The following is a 25093-nucleotide window of genomic DNA, read 5'->3' on the forward strand; positions in this document are numbered from 1 at the left end:
GACCTGGAGGAGGAGCCCGCGCTGAGGCAAGCGGATGCTTGATGTTTCTTGGTGAATGAGCGCTCCTGTGGGCAGCACTATTCCTGGCATTTCCAAGCCCATGACTTGGTTACCAGCGCACAGCCACCCTGAGTACTGTATTATAAGCCATCCTCCCACTCCCCACATTATTTTTTTAATAAAACTGAGTCTGAGGTTCAGGGTTTCTGACTTACTCAGGGGCCAAGTTTCCCAAACACCATATTAAGAGATGCCACTTCATTATCAATTCCTTTTTTTTTTTAAGGTAGAAGAGAACTTGTATTTAAATGGTGCCCAAGGGCGATGCATGTGTTTTGGCACTGATTTCCTCATGTTCTCTGTTTTCTCACCGAGGAAAGGAAAACATAACCCTAACCTTGGAATGCTTCTCCGTGGCCCTCGGTTGTTCGGTCTGAGCTCTGCCCTGTCCTTTGCATACGAAACGGCCTGTGCGTGCAGCTATTTCTCAGCCTGTGTCTTCCCTGTAGAACATGTAAGAACCACTGGCCTCTTTTCATTGTGTACCGTCTCCGTCTCCCTTAAGGAGTCCAAGCCAGCAAGCAGGGTTTCTGCTACTACCCTTCTCTTACAGCGGTTCTCAACCTGTGGGTCGCGAACAATGAAAAGACATTTTGCATATCAGATATTTACATTACGATTCATAACAGTAGCAAAATTAGTTATGAAGTAGCAACAAAAATAATTTTATGGTTGGGGGTCACCACAACATGAGGAACTGTATTAAAGGGTCGCGGCATTAGGAAGGTTGAGAACCACTGTAAGAAGCTTGGAGTTTCCAGTTAATTTTGTTGGGGTTCATGCCATTAGAAAAGCCACCTTACAAATTGTTTTCTGATAAGCTCTTCACCTTGGGCTTCCTGGAGATGTTGTAGGACAGTGCCTTTAAAATTCTGATATTCTGAAAATCCTTATGGGAATTTGAGGCACCATGTCAATGTTTCTAAGGTCTTAAAGGTTTTATCAGTCTTGGCTTCATGCTTAGACCATGTTTTCCTGGAACACCCTAGATTTGATGTTATCTTTATCATCAATTCTAATAATTTGTGTATTTTTGGATCACCCACATACATAACTATGTCATAATAAATAAAAACCTGTTTCTTCTTTTGGCCTTTTTTCTTGTCTTATGATTATGGAACATACAATGTTGAACAGAAGTGGTGATGGTTGGCATCCTTGTCTTGTTCTGGATCTCAAAGGTAAAGACTGTAGCATTAAGGGTAATGTTTGCATTAGTTTGGGGCTCTTATTTATACATATAAATATATAGACACACATCCTTTATCATAAAAATGCTTGCTTTTTAAAAATAGGACTTTTAAAAATATAAATTTTATCAAAATATTTTCTGCATCTCTGAGATGATCATGTGATTTGACTCAACTATTAGAGTTATAAAAATTGATTTTTTGAAACCTTTTACATTTTGAAATAGAAATACATTCAGAAAAGTACATAAAATATAAATGTATAGTTAAGTATAAAAAGAAACAAGCTTATAAAAACAACCAAGTGAAGAAACAAAACGTTGCCCTTACTAACGCTGTCTTGAAGTGACACCCTGACTTGAGTACTGCAAATCACTTCACAGGACTTGCATAGTCTGACAATGATGCATGCATTTCTACACAATACATTCTAGTCTGGGGCTGTTTCTGTTCTTTTGCCGTTTTGAATTGATTGGATTTTTAAACATCTTTCCATCTTTCCTCTATTTGAAGCTCTATCCCATTTCTATTCTTTTAATGATCACTAAATGATAGCATGCATTCTTAACAAAGTCTAGCTTAAGCAACATCCTTACTCCTGGATAGTACCAGACCTTAAAACACTCTAATGCAGTTTCCTCCACTCCCATCTTATATAGTAACTAGAAGCCTGGCCTGTGGGAATCTGGCCGAAACCAGCTCTCCAACATCCCCGAAGGGTCCCGGATTGTGAGAGGGCGGTTCTCAGCTTCCTCCTCTCCAGTTTCGCTCTGGGTGCATCACCTGAGAACCACAGCTGCCAAGTCACGGCAGCTTGGCATCTCCTGCATTGAGCTTCTGCCTCCTGGTGGTCAGTGCATGTCATAGCTACTGGTCAGATGGTCAGATGGTTGCTTAGGCTTTTATATACATAGATTCTCTATATACTTTACCTTTATTATAAAAAAAAAAGTACATATAACAAAGCACACACAAAAGCATGCACTGCTCAGCAATCGATTACAAAGTGAACACCTATAAACCAAGAAAGGGAACACAGGCAGCAATCCAGAAGCCCAAGGTCACCTTGATTTCTCCCACATTATCTTCTTTTGTGTTCAAGTTTTAGATTTATGACCTATTTTGAGTTAATTTTTGTGAAAGGGTTAGTCAGTGTCTAGATCTTGTTCTGGATCTCAAAGGTAAAGACTGTAGCATTAAGTCTTTCTTTCTTTTTTTTTTTTTTTTGTATGTTGTTGTCCAGTTATTCCACCATCATTTGTTCAAAACACTCCTTCCTCCATCGAATTGCCTTTATTCCTTTGTCAAAAATGAATTGACCGTATTATGTGGGTATATTTCTTGGCTCTCTATTCTGTTATATTGATTTGTTTTTTTCACCAATCCCACACTGTCTTGATTACTGTAACTTTATACTAAGTCTTGAAGTTGGGCAGTATCAGTCCTCTGACTTCATTCTTTTCCTTCGATGTTGTTTGTGTTGGGTCTTCTGGGGTTTTTGCCTCTCCATGTAAACTTTATAATCAGTTTGTCAATACCCATTAAATAGCTTTTGGAATTACACTGAATCTATAGATCAAGTTAGGAAGAACTGACATATATTTTTTTCATGCAAAACAAAATCAAATTTAATGGTCTAAAGTGCAAAAGTAGAATAAATTTTAAAAAGCAAAAGAAAATTAACAGAACCCCCAAATGTCAAGACAGTTATGAAGATAACTTTGAGGGTTAATCTTTAAAACTATAAGTCAAAAGTCTTGTGTGCTTATTGTTAATAGATAACTGGCAATAAATAAGTACTTTTCTGCAGAGTGTCCATACGAAAGCAAAGTTTCAAAACGAAATCTGACTAAAATAGAAAAAAAGTCTAGTGCTCACAAGGGATGTGAGAAATACAATAGTCAAATGTTTGTGTTATTTAAAAAGAGCCTTTTTATTCATTTGAACTATGTTACATGTTCTTGGAAATTGAAGGATTATGAACAATAGTATCCAAAGCGTGACAGGCATTTGGGATGTCAGGGCAGCAACACGTGTCCAGGCGTGCCTTGAGCTTAGCTCTGACTTGGGCATATATGGAGTTTCCTTGAAACCCTGGGGTCCATTCCCATTGGCTCCTGGGCTTAGGAACAGGTTCATGTCCTCCTCTGGGGGGCCAGGCCCAGCATGTAGCCCCCTTCCTGGTGGTGGTCCCCCTCAGGCAGGCCCGTGGACACATCCAGGACTAAGTGAGCAGGAGGTGGCAAAGGGAACTACCTGGGGCAACAACTTACTGCCAACCAAAGTAGAAATCACTGAAATTGTGGATGTGGTTGATAAAATGCACATTCAGCATCTAAGAACTGACAACCTGACAATTTTGAGTCTTACTATCCATGAACATGGAATCTCTCCCTATTTAGTTGCTTTCATTAGTTTTGTGGTTTTCCTCTATATATCTTACATCCTTTCTGTGAAATGTATACCTAAGTTTTTCATTTTAGGGGTTGTTCATGTAAATGGTATTGTGTTTCTAAATTTCAAATCCCACTTGTCCATTGCTGGTATATGGGGAAGGGATTGACTTTTGCATAGTAACCTTGCATCCTACAAACTTGGTATAATCACTTATTAGTTCCAGGAGTATTTTTTTTTTTTTGGTCAATTCTTTTGGATTTCCTAGACAATCATGTCATTTGTAAACAAAGACAATTTTATTTCTTCCTTCCAAATCTGTGTATCTTTTATTTTATTTTCTTGTCTTGTTGTATTAGGTAGACTAATGTAAGTGGTATTGTATTTTATTTCAAATTTCGATTGTTCTTTTTGGTATATAGAAAAGCAACTGTTTTCTTGCTCAGCCTGACCAGGGTTCATCATTTTTATCTATCTTTTCAAACACTCAGCTTTTGGTTTTGTTGATTTTTCCTGTTTTCAATTGCAGTGATTTCTGCTCTAATTTTTATAACAATTACTTATTCTAATTATAAACACAGGATAAAGTAACATGGAATCTAAAGTATATCTTAAAACATTTTTTATAATATCTGTTAATAGTTTTCTAAGAAACAAAGAGTGCTTCAGTCTACTTACAAGAATTTAATCTCAAAAATGGTATGGTGTAAAATGCATAAATAATTAGCAAAATTCTTAGTAACTTGTAGAAATGTACTTTATTTCATGCAAAGCTACATAATTTTCTATATTTTAACAGCTAATCAATTAAACATTTCAAAAAATCATTACATCACAATAAATTAAAATAGTACAGAGCAATTCCAAGTCCATGAGTTTGTCAAAATCAAACTGAGAAAACCTTATACATAGATAAGGCCAAATATGCTAATTTACTTATAGGTAGCACTTCGCCGCTTTTTCCAAATCAATTTGAAAATGCAGTGATTATCTGCAGAGAAAAATAGTGAAATCTACAATCCACTGATCAGATAGAAAAACATTTGTCACTACATATCAGGTAGTAATGGCTGATTAAGGATTATTTGGCATCATGCACCAAAAATGAACATAATGAACATTTTGAAAAATTATGATCAGATACATATTTGAAAGACTTATCTTTTATTCCACCTAATCCACTGAATTTGATAATTAGCATATACTTTATTAATGCAACAAAGAAATTAGGCTTTTGGTGTACTTTGCTTGGGTACTTGTATATATTAAAAGAGACTGAGGAGATGTAAGAACATTTCAAATTCACGCTGGACTACTGAACTTTAGAATATTGCCCTAAGGAAATAGGTTCTGGGCAGAATTTATCTGGGAAAGATTTTTTAAATTACTTAAAAGAAATATTACAATTAGTTACTTACAAAAACATTTTATAAAAATTAAATACCAGGAAGTAACAACATCAATATCAGAACTTTTTAATGCTATAATTTATAAATATATATTAGATTACAGTAATTTAAAAGACAGTTCCACATGTTCCCTACCTTCTAAAATAAGAAAAATTCTTCAAGCTTGTTTTCAAAATATGGACAAAAACAAATCCATTGGATTGCTTTTAAAAAATACATACACAGTCTCTCCCCTACAATTTGGTGTAGCAAGTAGGGAAGATGCTAGCCAGCATTCTTTTGAGAAAGACAGTTCAAAGCGACAAGGTTGATAAGATTTATGTCAATTACATCAACTCTAAATGTGTTGTATAGTCAGCTTAATACATTTTACCCTTCATATGTCTGCCATAGTAAATGATATTGTGTTTCTAATCTGAAATTCCACTTTACATGAACTCTCTCCCTCTCTTATTTTTTTGCACTAAACACAGTAAAATCTCTTTGCAAAAATAATTTGAGATCAAGATAACCATAAAAGAAAATATTTTCAGGAGAAAAAAGTTAATGCTCCCCAGGGAGAGTATCAAAAACAAATGTCTTTTAGAATATCAATATGAAAAGAGGAACGTGCCATTATTTTTGCTTCATTCACAAACTTGAAATTATAACAAGGCTTCCATCAACCTTAATGGACAAATCTTTTGAAAATGAGAATAAAATTTAGGGAAATCAGGCTGAGCATGAAAGGAAATGGAGGTGTAAATATATTCATCCTTGTGATTTTCAGACATGGTCCATTCAAATCACAAGTATAAAACTCACAAAACTGGGCAGTGTGAATTATAATCACAGAGAGTTTATTTTTCCTTTAAAATGGTAACCACCACACCATCAAGAACATTCCCTAAACCTATTAAAGGTATAAAAAGTGAGGTTTGCTATTGTACATAAATGAAATTCCTTCATTAATATGCTGAAATACACTTACGAAAACACACATTGCCTTCCCCATCCACATCACCTTTCATTTGGGTACACAAAAGGCATAAATATAAGAACCGATAATCTAATCAAACAGCAGACTCCCAAAACACACCAACTGGTGGCATTTCTTCCCGAGGTTGGGACTGCCAGATTCTCGGATCTGTTTTTTATAACTAAAGAACCACCGACTCTTTTGATTTAGCTCTTGTGAAATGAGGGGCTCTTGCATGATGACATTATCCCAAAGCCCTTGTATTCATTTGGTGAGAGAACAAATCCTAATAATTAGGCTTATATCTTATTTCTTATTTTAGTGATGATTTTTACAAAAATGCTCTATGGATAATAATACATTATTGATGGAGTAACAAAACTTAAGTAGCAACTTACAGGTGTTTCACGAAATTAGTAGATTATTAATTATTTTCTGCAAAGATTACTTTGAATTACCAGCTTACGAATATGCTTACCTAACAATTATTTAGAAAAATAATATAGAAAATGTAATCAGATATCTATTATTATGTAAGAAAGACATCTGACTTCAAGAGGTAATTGCCAGAAGTAACTCTTCAAGAAAAGTACTTTGCGTGTAAAGTATATTAACTTAGTAGTAATGTTTTACAGTAGATGCCATTACATTTTAATAAGCTTCTCAAAAAAGAACTCTCTTGTACTTACTACAGATTTTTATACAAGGTGGCTTACTTAGTCCCCCAGCAATAAACTGTCTTCAGAGATTAAATCATTACTTTCTGAACTCAAATTTACCAGGTAACCTTCCTAACTGATCATATATAAAATCTTATAAATTCTGCTTCAAAAGTTGAGTACTCTGGATCACGTAACCAAAATTATTGGGAAAATAACTCAGAAGTCATAAAGGGATCTACTGTTCATGAAGTGTAATACTTTGATTATTCAAATAATAAAAAATTAATAATAAAGGAAAGTAGTACATTCCCTTACATTTTCCTATCAATTTATCTTAGGTAACTGTAAGTTATAAAAGTAACTGGATAATTTCTTCTCGTTTTCTGCTTCAGCTTCTACAATCACATCTGAGTTTTATGACAAAACCTGACAAGAAACAACATTATACTTAAGAGAAATATTCCAAAGAAACCCTAAAACTAAATAATAAAACAGTACTATTTTCAGAGGACTTTTGGTGAATTTCCCAAAAGTTTCCACTTAGGGAACTTGTGGGGTTCTTTGTAATAATAAGAAACTGGATCCCTTTGTGGAGTGATCATTTCCCATCCAACACCTTCAAACAGACTAGGAAAAACAGGACAGTGAACGACTGATTTTGTTTTCTTTTTAAACTCCACCATATCAACATCAACTCAATACCCTCACAATAGCTTTGTGAGGTAGATCAGTCGATAAATAGCAAGTATCATCTTCATTTTGCAAATGAAGAAACTGAAGCAGCAAAAGGTTACATGACTTGCCCAGGGTATTCCATGGTCAATCATGAAATTACAAGCAGTATTAAATTATCTCTGCTCCTGGCCAATTTTGCTCTAACCACACTTCACAATAAAAGGCTGTGTATGTGTGATCTCAAATGGACACTCTATATGACCTTTGACTGAAAGTAAAATTTATCCATTGATAATTATGTTAAAGGGCAGCTAATCTCAAAAAATCATAAAAATTGAAGAAAATTAGATAAATAGGATGACATACTTTCAGTATCTGCATAGAACTGTGTCTTTACAAATTCACATGAAAACACTAAGTAAAGAGGAAAATTAAAATAAAAAATTATGATTCAGGAAGGATTACTTTCAAGAAACATATAATCATATTGTTAGAGTGACTATATAATTCATCTTCAAACTGGAATGCTTAAGAGTGAATGTGAGCACGGGACAAGTTCCCCTGGACAAGAGGTTTGTAACTGAGACTGCGTGGGCAAGTTCAAGTACAGTCACCACTGGGTGAACCTGAGTATGGGTCCTCGAAGATGTGCGAACATTTCAGGGACATAAAAACCTCTCTGTAAACATGTTTTGCTCCTTTATATTCAGTGAGTAATGTGATGATTTAAAATATAACACCTAACTCTGACTTAACCACAAAGGCTAAAAAATCAATTAAAAATAATTAGCATGTTTAAACCAATAAGTTATTACATACTAGAGGTCCAGTGCATGAAAATTCATGTACTGGAGTGGAGGTTCCTCAGCCCGGCCTGCCCCCTCTCACGGTCCGGGAGCCCTCAGAGGCAGGAGGCCACCTGGTGATCAGGGGAAGGCGATGCCCCATCACACCTCTGCAGCTGCCACTGCCGGCAGCGCAAGCCTCGGCCGGTCCTGGTTACCTGAGCCTCGGATGGCCCTGGGTGGCTGGGGGGCTGAGGGGACTAGGCACTGCCAACTTGTGGCTGTGGGCGCCACCATCTTTGAGGGCAGGGCAGTCAATTAGCATATTCCCTCCTTATTGGCTGTGGGCACCACCATCTTTGCGACGGCATGAGGGTCAATTAGCATATTCCCTCTTTATTAGATAGGATTTCCATTCTAATATATAAACATAACTCATTTTATTGTGCTATGCCTTATTGCATCCTAGAGATGTTACGGTTTGGGGTGTTGTTGTTTTTTTGTTTTATTTTTTTTACAAATTAAAGGCAATACCCTCCACCAGCAAAAACATTAGACTCACTTTACTGCTGTGGTCTGGAACCGAATCCACAATATCTCCAAGGTATGCCTGTAGTTTTCTGTTTGCTATAAACCACAATTTAAGTGTTATTAGTAGTAATAACAGAAAATGGATTCACTTTTTGCCTTTGAATAACCAGATATTCTTTTTCAAAAAGCATAAATACGCACCTTTAAATATTAGAGAATTCTGTGGGACTCTTTGGTTATTAAAAAACAACAACACTATTTACCATTATGTGTATGATTCTCCTTAAATGGAATAATCAAGACTTAAATCAACCTACTCAATGAGAAAGGTGGACACTTCTCTCTGAAATGAACATCTTTTACAAGGCATAACAAAGCACTGGCAGCTTCCAGTTACTACCAAAGACTAAGAATTACACTTCGCCCAGTTATCACACACGTGCTGCAGACACCAGCACTGTTGCTGAAGTCTAGTCTGAACTGTACATGCAAAGACCTCACCAACACGCATAAGAGCTGGAAAAGAACTTTTTACACCTACTTATGTCTGGTAAACAAGCCTTGTTTTACAACATGGGTTTTGTAAATATGGTTATCATGGTCTTCAATTCTTTGGGAAATACAAGATTAACATATTCTTTAGAAATAGCAAAAATGTTAATCAAAATAAAGTGGTATAATATTAGAGTTTGACTTAGGGCTTCCTTGGAGCTTTAAATCAACTTTCCTGAAAAAAATAATATGAAACAAATTGAACTACATGTTCTCAACACATACCGATCTTTATCATGAATTAAATCCCTTCATGAATTAACTGTACTCCAAACTAAGGCAGACACTTCAGGAATGGCATGTAATAAATTCTATTAGAAAAGATGATACTCTATTCAATGGAGCATGAACTATTACTAAGAAGTGATTGATTTTCAGTGTCTTTTGTTTATCACTGAGAGTACAGTGTACATTTTAGGGTATACAGATATTCATAAAGACTGAACTGATTGGCTTGGGTTAGTTATTCCATGAATTCTTTCAGACTTTAAACATCATCAAATATTCTGCTGCGCGACATCGAGAGGTATCGTCCACCAGGCTGATACCTGAAAGGTGGACAAAAATATGATCTGAGATCAAAATAATAGAGGAGAGAAAAACAAGGACACATTCAAAGGAAGTGACTAAATAATTTGTAAGCACTGTAATATCTATTCAGTAGCTGAAAGTAGAAACCTATTTTCCAAGGATATTATCCCAAAGGGATTTACTTAGTTATAAATCAATTAACAACTACCTGTTTAGAGCCTAGAATGCATGAATCACAGGCTGAGAGATGTAAAACACATTGTGGAACTTAAAGCATTTAATAACCACTCTTGAATGTTAAATGTAAACAGAATATCTTCATGCATATGATATTTTGTTTTTATCTATTTCCACATAGTATCATGGCTAAAAGCACAGAGTCTGTAGCCAGAGTCCTGGGGTTTGAATACCTGACTTTGCCATTTACAAGCTGTGTGATGCTAGGTAAGTTACTGAGCCTCTCTAGGTACAAATCTAATTGGATTTACACCATAAAATACAATATAATTGTAAAAGTGCTTAGAATAGTGTCTAACACCCAGTCATAGCGAGGAGGCTCTTGTTAAATATGATAAATGTCATAACTGAGATTGTCAGAAATAGACATTGTTAAGACTCTTACTATCAATGTGTAATGTCATTAGCAGTTTATTAAGATTTCAGTTATCATCACTGGATGCTATAATTTTAAAAATAGAAAAACATTAGAAAGTGTAAAAAGGCATCAAAGTTTGCTTAATATGCTTTTAAAAATATTTTTATTGCCCTAACCTGTTTGGCTCAGTGGACAGAGCGTCGGCCTGCGGACTGAAGGGTCCCGGGTTTGATTCCAGTTGAGTGCATGTACCTTGGTTGTGGGCACATCCCCAGTGGGGGGTGTGCAGGAGGCAGCTGATCAATGTTTCTCTCTCATCAATGTTTCTAACTCTCTATCCCTCTCCCTTCCTCTCTGTAAAAAATCAATAAAGATATATTTTAAAAATATCTATCTTTATTGATTTCAGAGAGGAAAGGAGAGGGGGAGAGGTAAAAATGATGTTGATCATTGATCAGCTGGCTCCTGCATGCCCTGTACTGGGGATCAAGCTCACAACCCTGGGCATGTTGACCGGGAATCAAACCATGACCTCCTGCTTCATAGGTCAACTCTCAACCACTGAGCAACACTGGACGGAATGAACATGCTTTTTTTAGTAGTAAAGATGAACATTTTCCTTATGTTTATTTATCTCATCAGGCCAGTATGTTACTAAGATTTCAGCGGCATGCTGGAGCCAACATGACACAGCTAGAACTTACCTTCCTGATTCAGATTCTAGAGGATCATCAGTAAACGCTTCTGCATTAAAATCCAAAGGTTCTACATCTTGTAGGAGTTCTATTCGATCCCTTTCAGTCCTATTATTGGCCCTCGTATATTTAGATGCTGCTGCAAAAGAAGAAAAAAGAATATGTTTATTTTTCTATTGTCTTTATGGGTCACAGTCTATGAACTCACAGAAAGAAAAGTCAAGATTATAAAAGATCTTGATTTTGATTGTGAAAATAGTATTAGAAAATGGTAACTACATGGTTCTTATAATCAGATTAAAATGATAAATGATATGATAGAAAACAAGGAAAAATTCACCCTTATCGCTAGTCCAAGCTCAGAAGCAGCTACAGTGCAAAGACTTAATTACTATGAGTTAATATTTAACAATACTATCATAACAGTAAAATTACTCATAATCAAATCAAGTTTCAGTTGGTTTTACAGTTGGTTTTACAGGGGCTGTGACATCTCATTTCTTGGCTAAAATTTTCTTTAAGGTATACTCAACTCCAGCTTTTTTTTTTTTTTATTGAATTTACTGGGGTAACACTGGTTAATAAAATTATACAGGTTTCAGGTATACAATTCTATAATACATCATCTTATATTGTATTATGTGTTACTTGACTTGGGGTGGTAAAAACACACTCAACTCCAGCTCTTTAAGAAAGGCCTGAACTATGTAATTTTATTAACTAATGTCACCCCAGTAAATTCAATAAAAAAAGAAGAAAAAAAAGAAAGGCCTGAATCTTTTCCCCAATAGGGCAGCAATGTCCAACCAAAATGAAATGCCAGCCCCATATTGGCTTTTAATTATTCTAGTAGCTACATTAAAGAAGTAAAATGAAACAGAGGAAATTAATTTTAATATATTTTATTTAACCAAATATATCCAAAATATTATCATTCATCATGGAGCACCAGCCACACTGCAAATGCTCGACAGTCACATGCGACTACTGGTTCCATCCTGGTCGGCACGGACCCTTGAGCGCTAACTCTCTGTCCTGCGTACTGAATGGGTTTTCTTCACTAACAATCTAAACTGTCACAGTGTAGCTCTGAGCAGCCCAAGAGCTACCATAGAGTTCTTTTTTATCATATCTTTCATTTTTGTCATCTTGGACTCAACCCGTCATCTTTTCTCTCATTCATTCAGCAAATACTGGTTGCCTACCACATGGCAGGGTCTCTCTAACTCGTCACCTTAACCTCTTAACCATTCTCCCACACTCTCAGATCCTTGCACTGCTGACTCCTATCCCATGGTAGGCAAGCTTCCAAATCTTTTTGTAAAATCCTCCCTCTATTTCTAGCTTTAACTAAACTTTAGCTCTTCCCTCTTCCTTCTACCCTAAGTGTCCTTCAAATCCACCCTTTCCTCTTTATCTCCAGGGTCTCTGCTCATTAGGGTCCCAATATCTCTGTAGCCTCCCCTCTTGTCAGGCTCCTCATACTTAGGCTCTAATCAGAGAAAAACTTGCATTTCCCCAAAGATTCTCTCCTGCCCCTCATTAGTCCTTCTGCACCTTTACCTGGCTAGAGTACTATTCATTTGTGAACACTCAGTTAAGTACTTCTTTATCACAGAAATCCTTTCTCAATAGAGAATTACTCCCACCACCTGAGCTGAGTTCCCTCAGCATCTCCTTAAAAACGGTGCTGGTTCTGCACAAACACAGGCTTCCCACCACCTTTCTAGGGGCAGATGGTAGGATTAAGGACGTAGGGAGGTTTCTTGACTCAACCCACTGACAAATGTCTCTGGCCTGGCATCAGTCCCTCAATACATTGTGAGCACCTGGGAAAGTGCCCGACATATATGGGCCAGTCAACTATTATAAACACTAGAGGCCCGATGCACAAAATTTGTGCTAGGGCCTCGGCCTTCGCCCGCCATGGCTTTGTCCAGAGAGATGGTTGGTCTAATTAGCATATTATGCTTTTATTATTATTACAGATGACTGAATTGAGGCTTAAGTCTACTAACAGAAAAGAAAAGAAAAACATCTAGCCTGGCTGTCTGGCTCAGTGGTTGAGCATCAACCTATGAACCAGGAGGTCATGGTTCGATTCCCAGTCAGGGCACATGCCTGGGTTGTGGGCTTGATTCCTAGTGTGGGGTGTGCAGGAGGCAGCCAATCAATGATTCTCTCTCATCATTGATGTTTCTATCTCTTCCCTCTTCCTTCCTCTCTGAAATCAATAAAAAATATTTTGAAAATAAAAACAAAAAAACATCTAGGTAAATAATGGAAATCTGTATCTGCCTTGACTATGCCTGGGATAAGTACTATTATTTAGGGTAGTACAATTACAACTGCTCATCTCTATTCCAGATGTCCCCTCCTCCTACCAGAATGCACATTTGAGGTACCCTCCCTCCGATACACTAGGGAACGGAAGCAGAAAGTCACTGCAGAAGCGCATTTCTGAACAGATGTCACCGTCCTCAGTCTACGCAGGCAAGAACAAGAAAAAACACACAGACAATAAACTACTCACATCGGGTCGTACTCATTTCTGAAAAATTTGACTCTTTTGGGTCAACATGAACATTTCTGTTTCTAGTGGAATCTTCTCTATTGTGTCCATATCGTTCTTTCCATTCCTAGGGAAGAAACACAGATGAATATATAACACAAGAACTCACAGGCAGAAAATATAATTTAAATATTTTCTTAAGAAATTCATCACATAATCAGTATAACTAGCATAGTGCCTTTAAAATCATAGGTCAATAATTTTTCTTATCTCTACATGATTTTAATAGTTTCCAAACTTAACTTTTACAAATGAATTTGCTAGCTATGATTGTTATTTAATTCTTCTATCTAAAATGTCAAAATAATATTACACCTACAATAAACTTATCTTGACAATGTAGAAGTTATGAGAACTCCTAATAACTAATGAGATGTTAACAAAATTTTCTTCCCCCTGAATTAACTATGAAATTAGAGCCTCTAAACACGTTTGACAGCAAAATTAAAGTTGTAAGCAAAGATAATTAGATAATGACTCACATGGCATTGTGTGTGGTCTGAACGTCGCTAAAACAATAGTAACTAGGAATCAACTCTTTAAATTCTTAGACTTGAAAGGGATGTGGGAGGTCACCTAATTCAACCTCCCATGCAGTGCAGGGTTTCATTCTAAAGTAGCCATGCAGATGCTTTTCGGCCCTCTTCCTAGGTGACATGAGATGTCTATGTATGATCACTCCTGGTAAACATGGAAATTCTCAGAAGTGAACTCCATCTCCAGTAACTTCCACTCCTTGGTTCTAGTCACGACTCCGAAATAAAGCCCAAGTCTCCTTTCTCACAACACACACTCAGCACGTGAAGACAACAGCATGTTTCCGCGCCTTCACCTCTCCAGCTCAGCACACCTACGTGCTGAAAATCTGTCGTGACTGGGACTAGGTTTTCTGATTGTTTGCCTTTTCACTCTCTAGGAGGCTAATTAGCCTCAGCAAATAGAAGACTGAAGAAAAATTAGAGATGGATAAAATTAGTGTCGTATTATGAAATGTATAATTTTAAATCGATCAAAGTTACTTTCATAGTAAGACTGCATGAATGTATTCATTCATTTAATAAAAAGTTATTTACTGAGCACCTACCTTATTCAAGACACTGCTAGATGTTGGACATGAATTTATCACTGATAACTTATTAAAACATGTCTGACAGGGCACCTAGCATGTGTATCTGAAACTAGTAAAATTACCTTTCTTTAAAAATGTATCTCACGTCTTTCCTAACTATTCTCTGGTCTCTAGCCAATTATTCTAAATCAGTATGATTTTTTTTGATATTTCACATCAATGTTTAGGTTACAGCAATTTAATAAGTACTGTACTTACTCTTCTTCGATTTTCACCTTCTTCTTGCCTTTGCCTTTTTCTCTTCTCTAGAGAAGAAAAGTAATTTCAAATTTGGTATAACATAACTTAATTAGATGCAGAGTAACTAAGTAAAGGTATCAGGTTATGACCAATTTCCTTTAAATTGCTACAAAGTCAAAGGTAAAAGGTTATGATGGAAAGGGCCTTAGAGATCACCTAACTCCACAGAGAACACCTTCTCTACTCTTGCTGAGATGGCTCTTTAGGCTGTCCAGTTTCAGTGAGAAAAAGTTCTTCTCCATGGTGACAGGAAATTTGCTCCTCTGTAACTTCTCTTTTCTTTATGTCCTATCTTCTAAATTAAGTTCATACTTCTTTCTACATAAGAGTCTTTAATCTTATTTTCTTACTAGAGGCCTGGTGCACGAATTTGTGCATGGGTGGGGTCCGTCCGGCCGGCCTGCCCCGATTGGGGCCGATCGGGGCTGGGCCGGCCGGGGGAAGGGGCCACAGGAGGTTGGCTGCCGGCCCCACCCCCAATCAGGGCCCAGTCAGGCCGGGCCAGCAGGGGCGGGGGGGGGGGGGGGAATCCCATGAGGGGCGGGGCTGGCCAGGGGGAGGGGCCACAGGCAAAGCAACCAGTCGTTGCAGCATTCCAGTCACTTGGCATATATATATATATAGCTTTTATATATATAGATATATATATAGATGGCTATATATCCAGTGGTTGCTTGTTGTTGTTTTTCTTTTTCCCATAAGATATGCTTTACAGACTCCTAATTCTGTCCTCTAAATACCTTCTGATTTACCATTCTTACTCTTGAAAGTCTTACCCGGGACTGGATATGATCCTCCAGACGCGGTCTAATTAATGCAAAAAGCAACAGAGCTATTACATTAACTAGACACCCCTTCCTATGAGAGCATGGAAGGCTACCCCAGCTTATTTTAGAGCCGCAACCAATTTTGGCGTATTCAACTAGTGATCACATAAAAGCCCAGTCCAGCCGTGGGCAAACTACGGCCCGTTTAAAATGAATAAAACTAAAAAAAAAAAAGACCGTACCCTTTTATGTAATGATGTTTACTTTGAATTTATATTAGTTCACACAAACACTCCATCCATGCTTTTGTTCCGGCCCTCCGGTCCAGTTTAAGAACCCATTGTGGCCCTTGAGTCAAAAAGTTTGCCCACCCCTGGCCCAGACCCAAGTAGGGAGAGTACCATTGTCCGAAAACTTAAGTTTTACTTTTTCTTTTTTCCTATCCTACCATCCCTTGAACATCAGGGAACTTGATGCATTCAGTTTTGAGATTAGATTCTAGTAGAGGGCCATATATTCTAACAGGCTGGTAATGATCACCCACCACATTCTAAAAACCACCCTTGGACTGAATGATTCCTATTCAGTCTTAAGCTGATAATTTTTTAAATTAATAAGCTTTACAGATGTACTAAACTTGCATATCTGTCTCAAAGCAAACCTAAAAATGACTCGAACACTGCACAAGGGCATTTTTTAGCTGCAGACATACTACATAATTTCTACTGCAAAATTTCCTAAAGACAGATGAGAAATCATTTATGTTTTCTAGTTATTTTTACTATGAAGACTTTATATAGGTTTTTAGCTAAAAATATTAATTTGCTATTTCCCAAGATAGAATAAATATTATAAATTAACAAACATTGCCGAAACCGGTTTGGCTCAGTGGATGGAGCGTCAGCCTGCGGACTGAAGGGTCCCAGGTTCGATTCCGGTCAAGGGCATGTACCTGGGTTGCGGGCACATCCCCAGTGGGAGATGTGCAGGAGGCAGCTGATCGATCTCTCTCATCGATGTTTCTAACTCTCTATCTCTCTCCCTTCCTCTCTGTAAAAAATCAATAAAATATATTTAAAAAAAAAAAAAAATAAATAAATTAACAAACATTAATTCTAATTCTGTATTTGGAGTCTTGCACTCTTCCTCCATTTATTTAAAAAGACAAATCTTTTTTTTCTTTTTTTAAAAATATATTTTATTGATTTTAGAGAGGAAAGGAGAGGGGGAGAGAGAAACATCTATGATGAGAGAGAATCATCGATTGGCTGCCTCCTGCACGCCCCCCACTGGGGATCGAGCCCGCAACCCAGGAATGTGCCCTTGGCCAGAATCGAACCTGGGACCCCTCAGTCCGCAGGCCGACGCTCCATCCATTGAGCCAAACCAGCTAGGGCTAAAAAGACAAATCTTACCTCGCCTGATTAATTCTTTTCCTTCATCAACTAAGTCTGAGGTCATATCATTATCTCCCATGAACTGCTGGAAACCAAGTAGATTCAAACAACGAGTTCCCAAACTAATAAAAAAAAAAGAGATTTTTTCATTATTTCACAGTGTAACTGTTTAGATAAGCTATTTTTTTAGTGCTGTCACCCTCAAAGAAGCCTATATTTTATTATTATCACAACAAGTTACATAAAGTTTCATTTGTCTTTAAGAAGTACTTACTTCCCTTTCTAAGGAGCTTATATGTCCAATAGTCCACTGACTAGGGTATGCCACATACCCAGATTTCTTAAGAAAACAAAGCCAGTTAGGCCATTAGCATATGTAAAGAAAAGTATTATAAAAGGATGCTAAACAATAACTATAATATAAAAGCAATTTATTATTTTCTTATATTCAAACAGCAACTTTAATACTACTGATTCCTTATATTTAAAATTTTATAGTTGAAAAAGCACTATCCCACCCACCTATTACTTGATACATATCATAACCTAATAAGGTAAGAAGAGAGGCTACTCTTACCAAAACAGCTACTAACATGAGAAGAAATAATTTGTACATCACAAGCTCTAATGTTCCATTAATAGTTTTAGAAACTTTTTAAGTGACTAAGCATATAATCAACTTAGTTCTGGACAGCCAAAGGATGACTGTTTTCTTCCTTAATACATGCTTTTCACAGTATAAACCTAAGTCTTTTCTACCTAACAGCAAAAACTCAAAACAATAGATTTATTATCAGTTCATATTAACTGTTATTTTAAATTATGGAAAGGTACAATATAGATGTTTTTAAAAATCCAATAGACAATTTATTTCACACAATATTGTCTATTTACTCATTATCCTAATGTGTTCATACATATTATCTGTAATAACCTTATAATGGTATTGGAAGATTTAAGTAAAAAGTCATGGGATGCAACTTATTTTTGTTAGAAAAGCAAACTGATTAACATCAATCAAACATTTTTTAAAAAGCAGCACCTGTGGTATGTCATGGAGCAGTGAAGAGGGTAGACAGAGTACAGGAGGAGGGCACCTAACATGTGGAAGCAGGGCAGACAGTGCTAGAAGCCACTGTCCTTTGAGTCTAGGTCTTACCTCTAAGAGTCTATCAATTCTGCTAATCCTATGAAAAGAGCAGCCCGTGTACTTCCCAGCCTTACACGTGCTGCCTGATTGCAGTCACTCTTCATTTGACCTTCTGGGCTGGCTATGATCTGAAGCATCTAGAAACCCAGGAATGATTATGGGGAAAGCCCTAAGCCCAATTTACGTTACTGGTCAGAAGCCGAGCATGGGGTGTTTTATAAGCTAATGGCCCGGTGCACCAATTTGTGCACATTGAAAAGTAAATTAATTAGAAGAAATATTTTAATATTGCTATTCACCCTTTCTCTATAATAGAAGTGTCAACCAAATTCACAATCGACAATGACAGATGGAAACACACATGTGCGATTGGTGCCAGCGAGAGCTTTATATGTATCACACATGCACGAGTCAACTTAGCCTTTTATAGATATAGAACAAACTTGCTTAATTAGACCTGCTTTCTGATTTAGCTAAACTTTTCCAGCTCAGTGAAGCACTCCAACTTCTCTTTCAGGTAATTGTCAGCAACACAGCAGTAAATAGCAACACGAAGAAGATTATTATTGTAGATCATGCAGGGAGAACAAAGAGTAAAATATTTAACTGCAGTAGTGTTTGACTATATTCTGTGCAGTGAGAAAACCTGAAGTCATTTTCAAGGTCCACCATTTCTTACTTTGACTCTCCGTTTTCCAGCTAATGAAAAGAAAATAGGATTCCACCGAGTCTCCTATCTACCTACTCCAGGACTTCTGTGAGGATCAAATGAGATGAGGCACGGGAAAACGCTTCACAGACATTTGGTTAAAGTGTGAAATGTTTCCACCTGACTATAAAGCAAGTCGTGTCCCTGGGCTGAAGAAACTGCAAGGAGGCTAGTCGCTAGGGAGAGGAAGCTGGGCGATGCTACATGATGTCATTACCCAGACGGACCCTTAGCATATTAGCCTTTTATATATATACTAGAGGCCTGGTGTACAAAATTGTGTGCGGGTATGGTCCCTAGGCCTAGCCTGTGATCAGGGCCATCTTCCCCGGCTGCTGGCAGCCAGCCCTGCCCCCCGCTGCCACCCACCCCGGTTCTCCGTTTGCCATCAGCGATGGGACCCTGCTGACCGGGGGGAGAGGCCAAAAGGTTGCCTGTTCCGCCCGCTCGCCAGTCCCGCCCCCGCTGTGGGTCGCCCTCTGTGTGTGGGGTGACCAGTGGGGCAGGGACCTTGGCCTGGAGCCACCCACATCCCCCACCACTCATCCCTGAGTCCTCATTCACCATTGGGCGATGAGAGCCTGCCAGCTGAAGAAAGGGACCAAGAGGTGGAGAGTGCACCTCATAGTGACTGGTCCAGCGGTCATTCTGCCATTATGGTTGCTGGGCTTTTATAATATAGGATACTTGGCTGTCAGTGTCGAAGGCCAGGGCTTCAAGTTAACACTCTGTAATTAATCCTAACACTTTGTAGCCTAAGTATTTGTAATGAATAACTCTACCTCTCTTTTCCTGAAAATATCTTTGGAGAAAAAGCCTTACTTCATCACTCAAGCAATCCCTTTAAACTATCCCCAACATCCCCAAAGCCACAATAAAACAAACAACAACCAGAACCCAAGCAATAAATATTTAAAAGAGTTGTAAGAAGAAAGGATACCCAGATAAGGCTAAGAGTATGTGGGAAAAGAAATGATGTTAAGTTTCTTACCTAAAATAAGTAGCAATGCAGAGAATTACTACCAGCATAGGATAATATATATAGAATCCATCTGCAATAAAGGATAAAACTTTCATGGAACCCATAATCTGAAAAGAAAGAAAAAAGTAGAAAAAAATGAGCTAAATTAGTACAGAGTAGTCCCCCTGATATTTTATTTTTTTCATCATTAGAGAATTCACACATAGCCAGTTATATAAATAAATACGGGCTTTTGAAAAAGTATAAATAAAGCACTAAATGAACTGATTTTTAAATTCTTATCACAAGAAAAGAAATTGTTACTGAGGTGATGAATGTTAACTAAATTGACTGTATAATCATTTCTCAATATATGTATATTTCAAACCATGATGCTGTACAACTTAATCTAATACAAAGTCATGTGCTGATTATATCTTAATTTGCTTACGTAAAAAGGTTTTCCTCTAAAGAAAGTTAATATTTTATAAGCATTACTGAACATTATCATATACATTAAGACTAGAGATATAGAAGTCACTATTATAGGTCAAGTCTATTAATACTACCAGCTAGATCAGCCGTGGGCAAACTACGGCCCGCGGGCTGGATCCGGCCCGTTTGAAATGAATAAAACTAAAAAAAAAAAAAGACCGTACCCTTTTATGTAATGATGTTTACTTTGAATTTATATTAGTTCACACAAACACTCCATCCATGCTTTTGTTCCGGCCCTCCGGTCCAGTTTAAGAACCCATTATGGCCCTCGAGTCAAAAAGTTTGCCCACCCCTGAGCTAGATGATCTATGTAAACCAGAAAACACTTTTTATAATAAAAGAAAGCAAAATCACTTTCATCCAGTCACTAGTAATTATATATATAACATTTAAAAGACAGTTTTAGTTATTTTAAAAAGATCCAAATAATGCTTTAGAACTTTTCTGAATTAAAAATTTTATCAGTAATAACATCCCATATAGACAATGAATCTAAAGAACTCTGCTTGCTGGCCATACTTACAGATGTATAAGCAGTTGGTTGCGTATTCTGGTGAGAGATGGAGGAATCCATATGGGTCAACCCCAAGAAATTAAGACATAAAGGAGGAGTCAAACGGCAAAATAACCTGCAATAAGCATTTATAAACAGAATATGTAAAAATAAAGCAGCAAAATACATTTTATATTATATTGGAATGTACTGAGAACATTTCAGATCATTGTAACTATTACTTTCATCTATCTGTATTATATATCTTTTGAATTATTAAAGTGAAACTCCCTTACTTACAAGATATTCTGAACATACTATTAATCACATCTTCCTTAAGAATATCAACACCTACAAGGCAAAACTCCAGTCTCAGGCTGCCTGCTTTGGTGGTGTTTGCCGCTGCTTTATCGCAAGAACTGGTGAAGTGCCTTTGGATGCACCTCTTCCAAGTCTACCATCTGTGCCATCTCAGCAGCATGACGAGGACGGTAACATCCTCAAGGTGAACGTGCTCATATATGAAAGATCTGAAGCTGTATCAAAGTACGCCACTCTGGCAACTTAGGTATAAAGAACTGTTAGAGTTCAAGCTGTTCAGATAAAAAGAGAACCTTACAGAACTACAGAGTTGAAGAGAGGAGAGAGGAAAATGAAGGGAGAGAGAGTGAAGGGATTAAGAAGTACAGGTTGATAGTTATAGAATAGTCACAGTGATGTAGAGTACAGCATGGGGAATATGGTCAATGTTGTAATAACTACATGTGGGGCCAGGCTGTACTTGTAATATCAGGAGGACTGCTCTGTAGAGTACACGATTATCTAACCAGTATGCTATAAATCTAAAACTAACACAGAATAATATTGAATGTCAACTGTAATTGAAAAAAAGAGAGGTAATATGAGGAATGTGGTGATAAAATATAGTGTCCCCAAAAATGTATACACACACTTTCAGAATTATAAAGGCAGTGTTTATTAAAATACATTTTATTTTCAAAATTGAGCTATCAGCTGTTAAAATGTATATACTTCTTTTTGGGGGCGGGGTGTGGGGGTGGATCACCCTGTAGTTGTGGTTATAGGAATCTATACACACACACACACACACACACACACACACACACACAAACACACACGAATAAAGGATAAAAAATAGTGAGAATTAAATAAGGTCTGTTGTCTAGTTAGTAGTAATGTATAAGTGTAAATTTCCTGGTTCTGATATTGTAGAAAAGCTACAGAAAGCGTCCCCACTGGGGAAAACTGGGGAAAGGTTGATAGGAGAACTCTTTGTATTATATTTGCAAGTACCTATGAATTTATAATTATTTGGGTAAAAAAGGTTAACAAAAAAGTCTTAGAGATACTTTCTTTATTGATTCCTCTGCAAACCTGTCTAGTCCAGCCCTTATGAATATCCAATATAACTAATTTAACAACATGGACGAATAATAGATTGTGCAACCTAGCCCAAGCTAAAGCTCTCTCTCAAAACTCTTGCTAAATTTCTTGGCAAAAATGATTCCTGTTGGTTTTCTCAGTCCTCTACACTTCAGTTTGAGGCCACTGAATCTCAGAATACCCCCTAGGTCTGATTTAGTCTCTAAACTCTCTCATGTTCCTATATTTTCCTAATCTACTTATGCAATCTCTAATTGGTAAGTCCAGGTTCACCACGTCTTTCTTTTTCATCCTAATCTAGCATCCCCATTTTAACCTGAACCTTCAAGCAGTATTTACCTAGCAATCAACAAATATCTACTTAATCAATTAGCTCAGAGAAATACAGATGTTAGTGGAAAACCCATAAGCAAGAAATAAAAGAGAACTCAATAAGGATGTATGCCATAAAGACATTTCCCTTGTTTCTAAATACAATCTACTTACATGCCACTGAAAAGAAGGCTGTAAGCATCGGTCTGGTGATGTGAAGCCAAGTAGTAATAGTTAAACACACGAATCCTGAACACAGTAGAATAAACACAGATACTTAGGAAGAAGATGGAAAGGAAGCAAGCAATCTGAAAACAAAAAACAAAAACAGATTAAGACCCATGGACTGTATACCCTGCACAACCTTATCCTTTATTTCTGGCTAACATTTGACATTCTAAAATTTAAATACTGTAACAAATTTTTTAAATATATTTTTATTGATTACAGAGAGGAAGGGAGAGGGAGAGAGATAGAAATATCAATGATGAGAGAGAATCACTCATCGGCTGCCTCCTGCACACCCCCTACTGGGGATCGAGCACACAACCCAGGCACGTGCCCTGACCGGGAATTGAACTAGGGACCTTTCAGTCCGCAGGCCAACACTCTATCCACTTGAGCCAAACCAGCTAGGGCTACTGTAACAGATTATTTTTTAGCTACTTAATAAAACAAAAGTATGTGAAAAATTCTACATCTCAACCATTTTCACATTTTATCCCTAAATTTCAAATCCACCTCCTGAAATGAGCCTGCTCTCCCATTCCCTGGGCAACTCCCTCACATGATGACTATAAGCTATGTAGCTTCGCTGGCATAAAAAGGATGCAAGTATTCCCAAAAGGGTATTTTGCACTAGTTTGTATCTTGTCATCTGTCCTGAGATACAGTTCTTAGTTTTTATGGTCTGGGTCAGTGGTCGGCAAACTCATTAGTCAACAGAGCCAAATATCAACAGTACAACGATTGAAATTTCTTTTGAGAGCCAAATTTTTTAAACTTAAACTATACAGGTAGGTACACTGTTATTAACTTAATTAGGGTACTCCTAAGGCTTAGGAAGAGCCACACTCAAGGGGCCAAAGAGCCGCATGTGGCTCGCGAGCTGCAGTTTGCCAACCACGGGTCTGGGTAAATTGATGAAGCTCTTTTTTGGAAATGTAAATTAATAACTTCACTATTTGCATTATTGCTAGAAGAAATATATGGAGAAAAGATACTACAGTTAAGGGTTATACTATGAATGTACAATTATTAATAGCAGATACAAACTGACCTCGATATAAATATAATTGTATGTTTTTTCAGCCAGCTGTATGAAGACTGCAAAGAGGGATAAGACAGGCGTCGTGCTAAAGAACGTGCACTCTGACCACACGACAATCACAGAGAAGACAGACAAAACCACAGCCAGTATTCTGTAAAACCATGGTCGCAAAAGACACTCCCAGTACCACTCTGGAAGAGAAAAGAAGAAAATTATTACAGAAACCATAAAGGAGTAATGGGGTATTTGCATTGTTTCAAAATATCTCCATATAAGATACACAATTGCAGAGAAGAAAACAGTAGTTTTACAGTGGAGGGAGCAGGCAGACACCACCCAACCGAATGATCACCAATAATGGGACCAACATCTCAGGTGCCTCCTGCTACGAAGCATGATGAGAAGACAGTATCACTGCTGCAGTGTTCCTGCCAAAATTACAGAACCGCATCTACTCATGAGAAAACTTCAAACTCAAACCCAGGGACTGGAAAAAACAAAACTGGCCTGTGTTCTCAAAAACATCCATGTCACAAAACACAGACGGAACCTGCTCCTGAGTAAAGGAGACGGAGGACAAGACAACTGACTACAATGCCCGACCTGATTTTGACCATTGTACTTGGTTATGTAAGAAAATGTCTTTATTTATATATAAAAAAATACACACAGAAACATTTCTGGGTTAAAAGGCATCATGTCTGGATTCAACTTTGAAAAGATTAAGGAAAAATATATACACAGAGAGAAAGAGAAAAGAAAATAATTATGGTCAAATGTTAGCATGTGGAAAATCTGGGTGAAGGGTATATGGAAATTCTTTGTTAATATTCTCGTAACTTTTTGTTAAATCTGCCTTTAGGTAAAAATGAAAGTTAAAAGAAGAAGAAGAAAGCTCACAAAACTGAAAAGGCTGCATTTCACTTCATTCATTGCACGTTGAGTTTCTGGCTCACTCTAGATCTTTTCAACCCTGTTCCCAGCATAATTAATTCCTGGTGATTTCCACAGCCACACGGGCGATACTCCCTTCAAAACTCTGGTCTTCCACTTCCTTCACCTCCTCTCCTCCAATGATTCTGTCCTCCACCCTACATCAACTGCTCATTCTCCAAGCCTCTGACTGCCAATAACCCCAACCCTCCCTTGTAATC

At 37.4% G+C, this 25093-nt stretch overlaps 1 protein-coding gene across 17 annotated transcripts in view; it reads right to left on the minus strand.

Annotated features, from left to right (window-relative positions):
- Nucleotides 1-4383: 4383 nt before the first annotated feature.
- LMBRD2 (LMBR1 domain containing 2) overlaps nucleotides 4384-25093 on the minus strand; it is a 45302-nt gene continuing 24592 nt past the window's right edge. For 3 of the 17 annotated variants that reach the window (XM_023754997.1, XM_023754992.1, XM_023754993.1), the window contains 9 exons: nucleotides 23949-24130; nucleotides 22844-22977; nucleotides 20984-21089; nucleotides 19993-20090; nucleotides 17161-17264; nucleotides 14937-14983; nucleotides 13571-13676; nucleotides 11047-11176; nucleotides 8682-8760 (listed from right to left, as the gene is read on the minus strand). In XM_023754997.1, the coding sequence (XP_023610765.1) occupies nucleotides 8697-8760; nucleotides 11047-11176; nucleotides 13571-13676; nucleotides 14937-14983; nucleotides 17161-17264; nucleotides 19993-20090; nucleotides 20984-21089; nucleotides 22844-22977; nucleotides 23949-24130 (971 nt within the window). In that variant the 3' untranslated portion in view covers nucleotides 8682-8696. Of the gene's footprint in view, nucleotides 7100-8681; nucleotides 9765-11046; nucleotides 11177-13570; nucleotides 13677-14141; nucleotides 14291-14474; nucleotides 14555-14936; nucleotides 14984-15258; nucleotides 15309-17160; nucleotides 17265-17416; nucleotides 17483-19992; nucleotides 20091-20983; nucleotides 21090-22843; nucleotides 22978-23948; nucleotides 24131-25093 lie in introns of those variants that run through there. The other 14 variants (XR_002829621.1, XR_002829620.1, XR_002829618.1 and 11 more) reach the window with 14 other exon arrangements.

This window comes from Myotis lucifugus, unplaced genomic scaffold (assembly GCF_000147115.1).
Source record: "Myotis lucifugus unplaced genomic scaffold, Myoluc2.0 scaffold_68, whole genome shotgun sequence".
Taxonomy (NCBI): Eukaryota; Metazoa; Chordata; class Mammalia; order Chiroptera; family Vespertilionidae; genus Myotis; species Myotis lucifugus.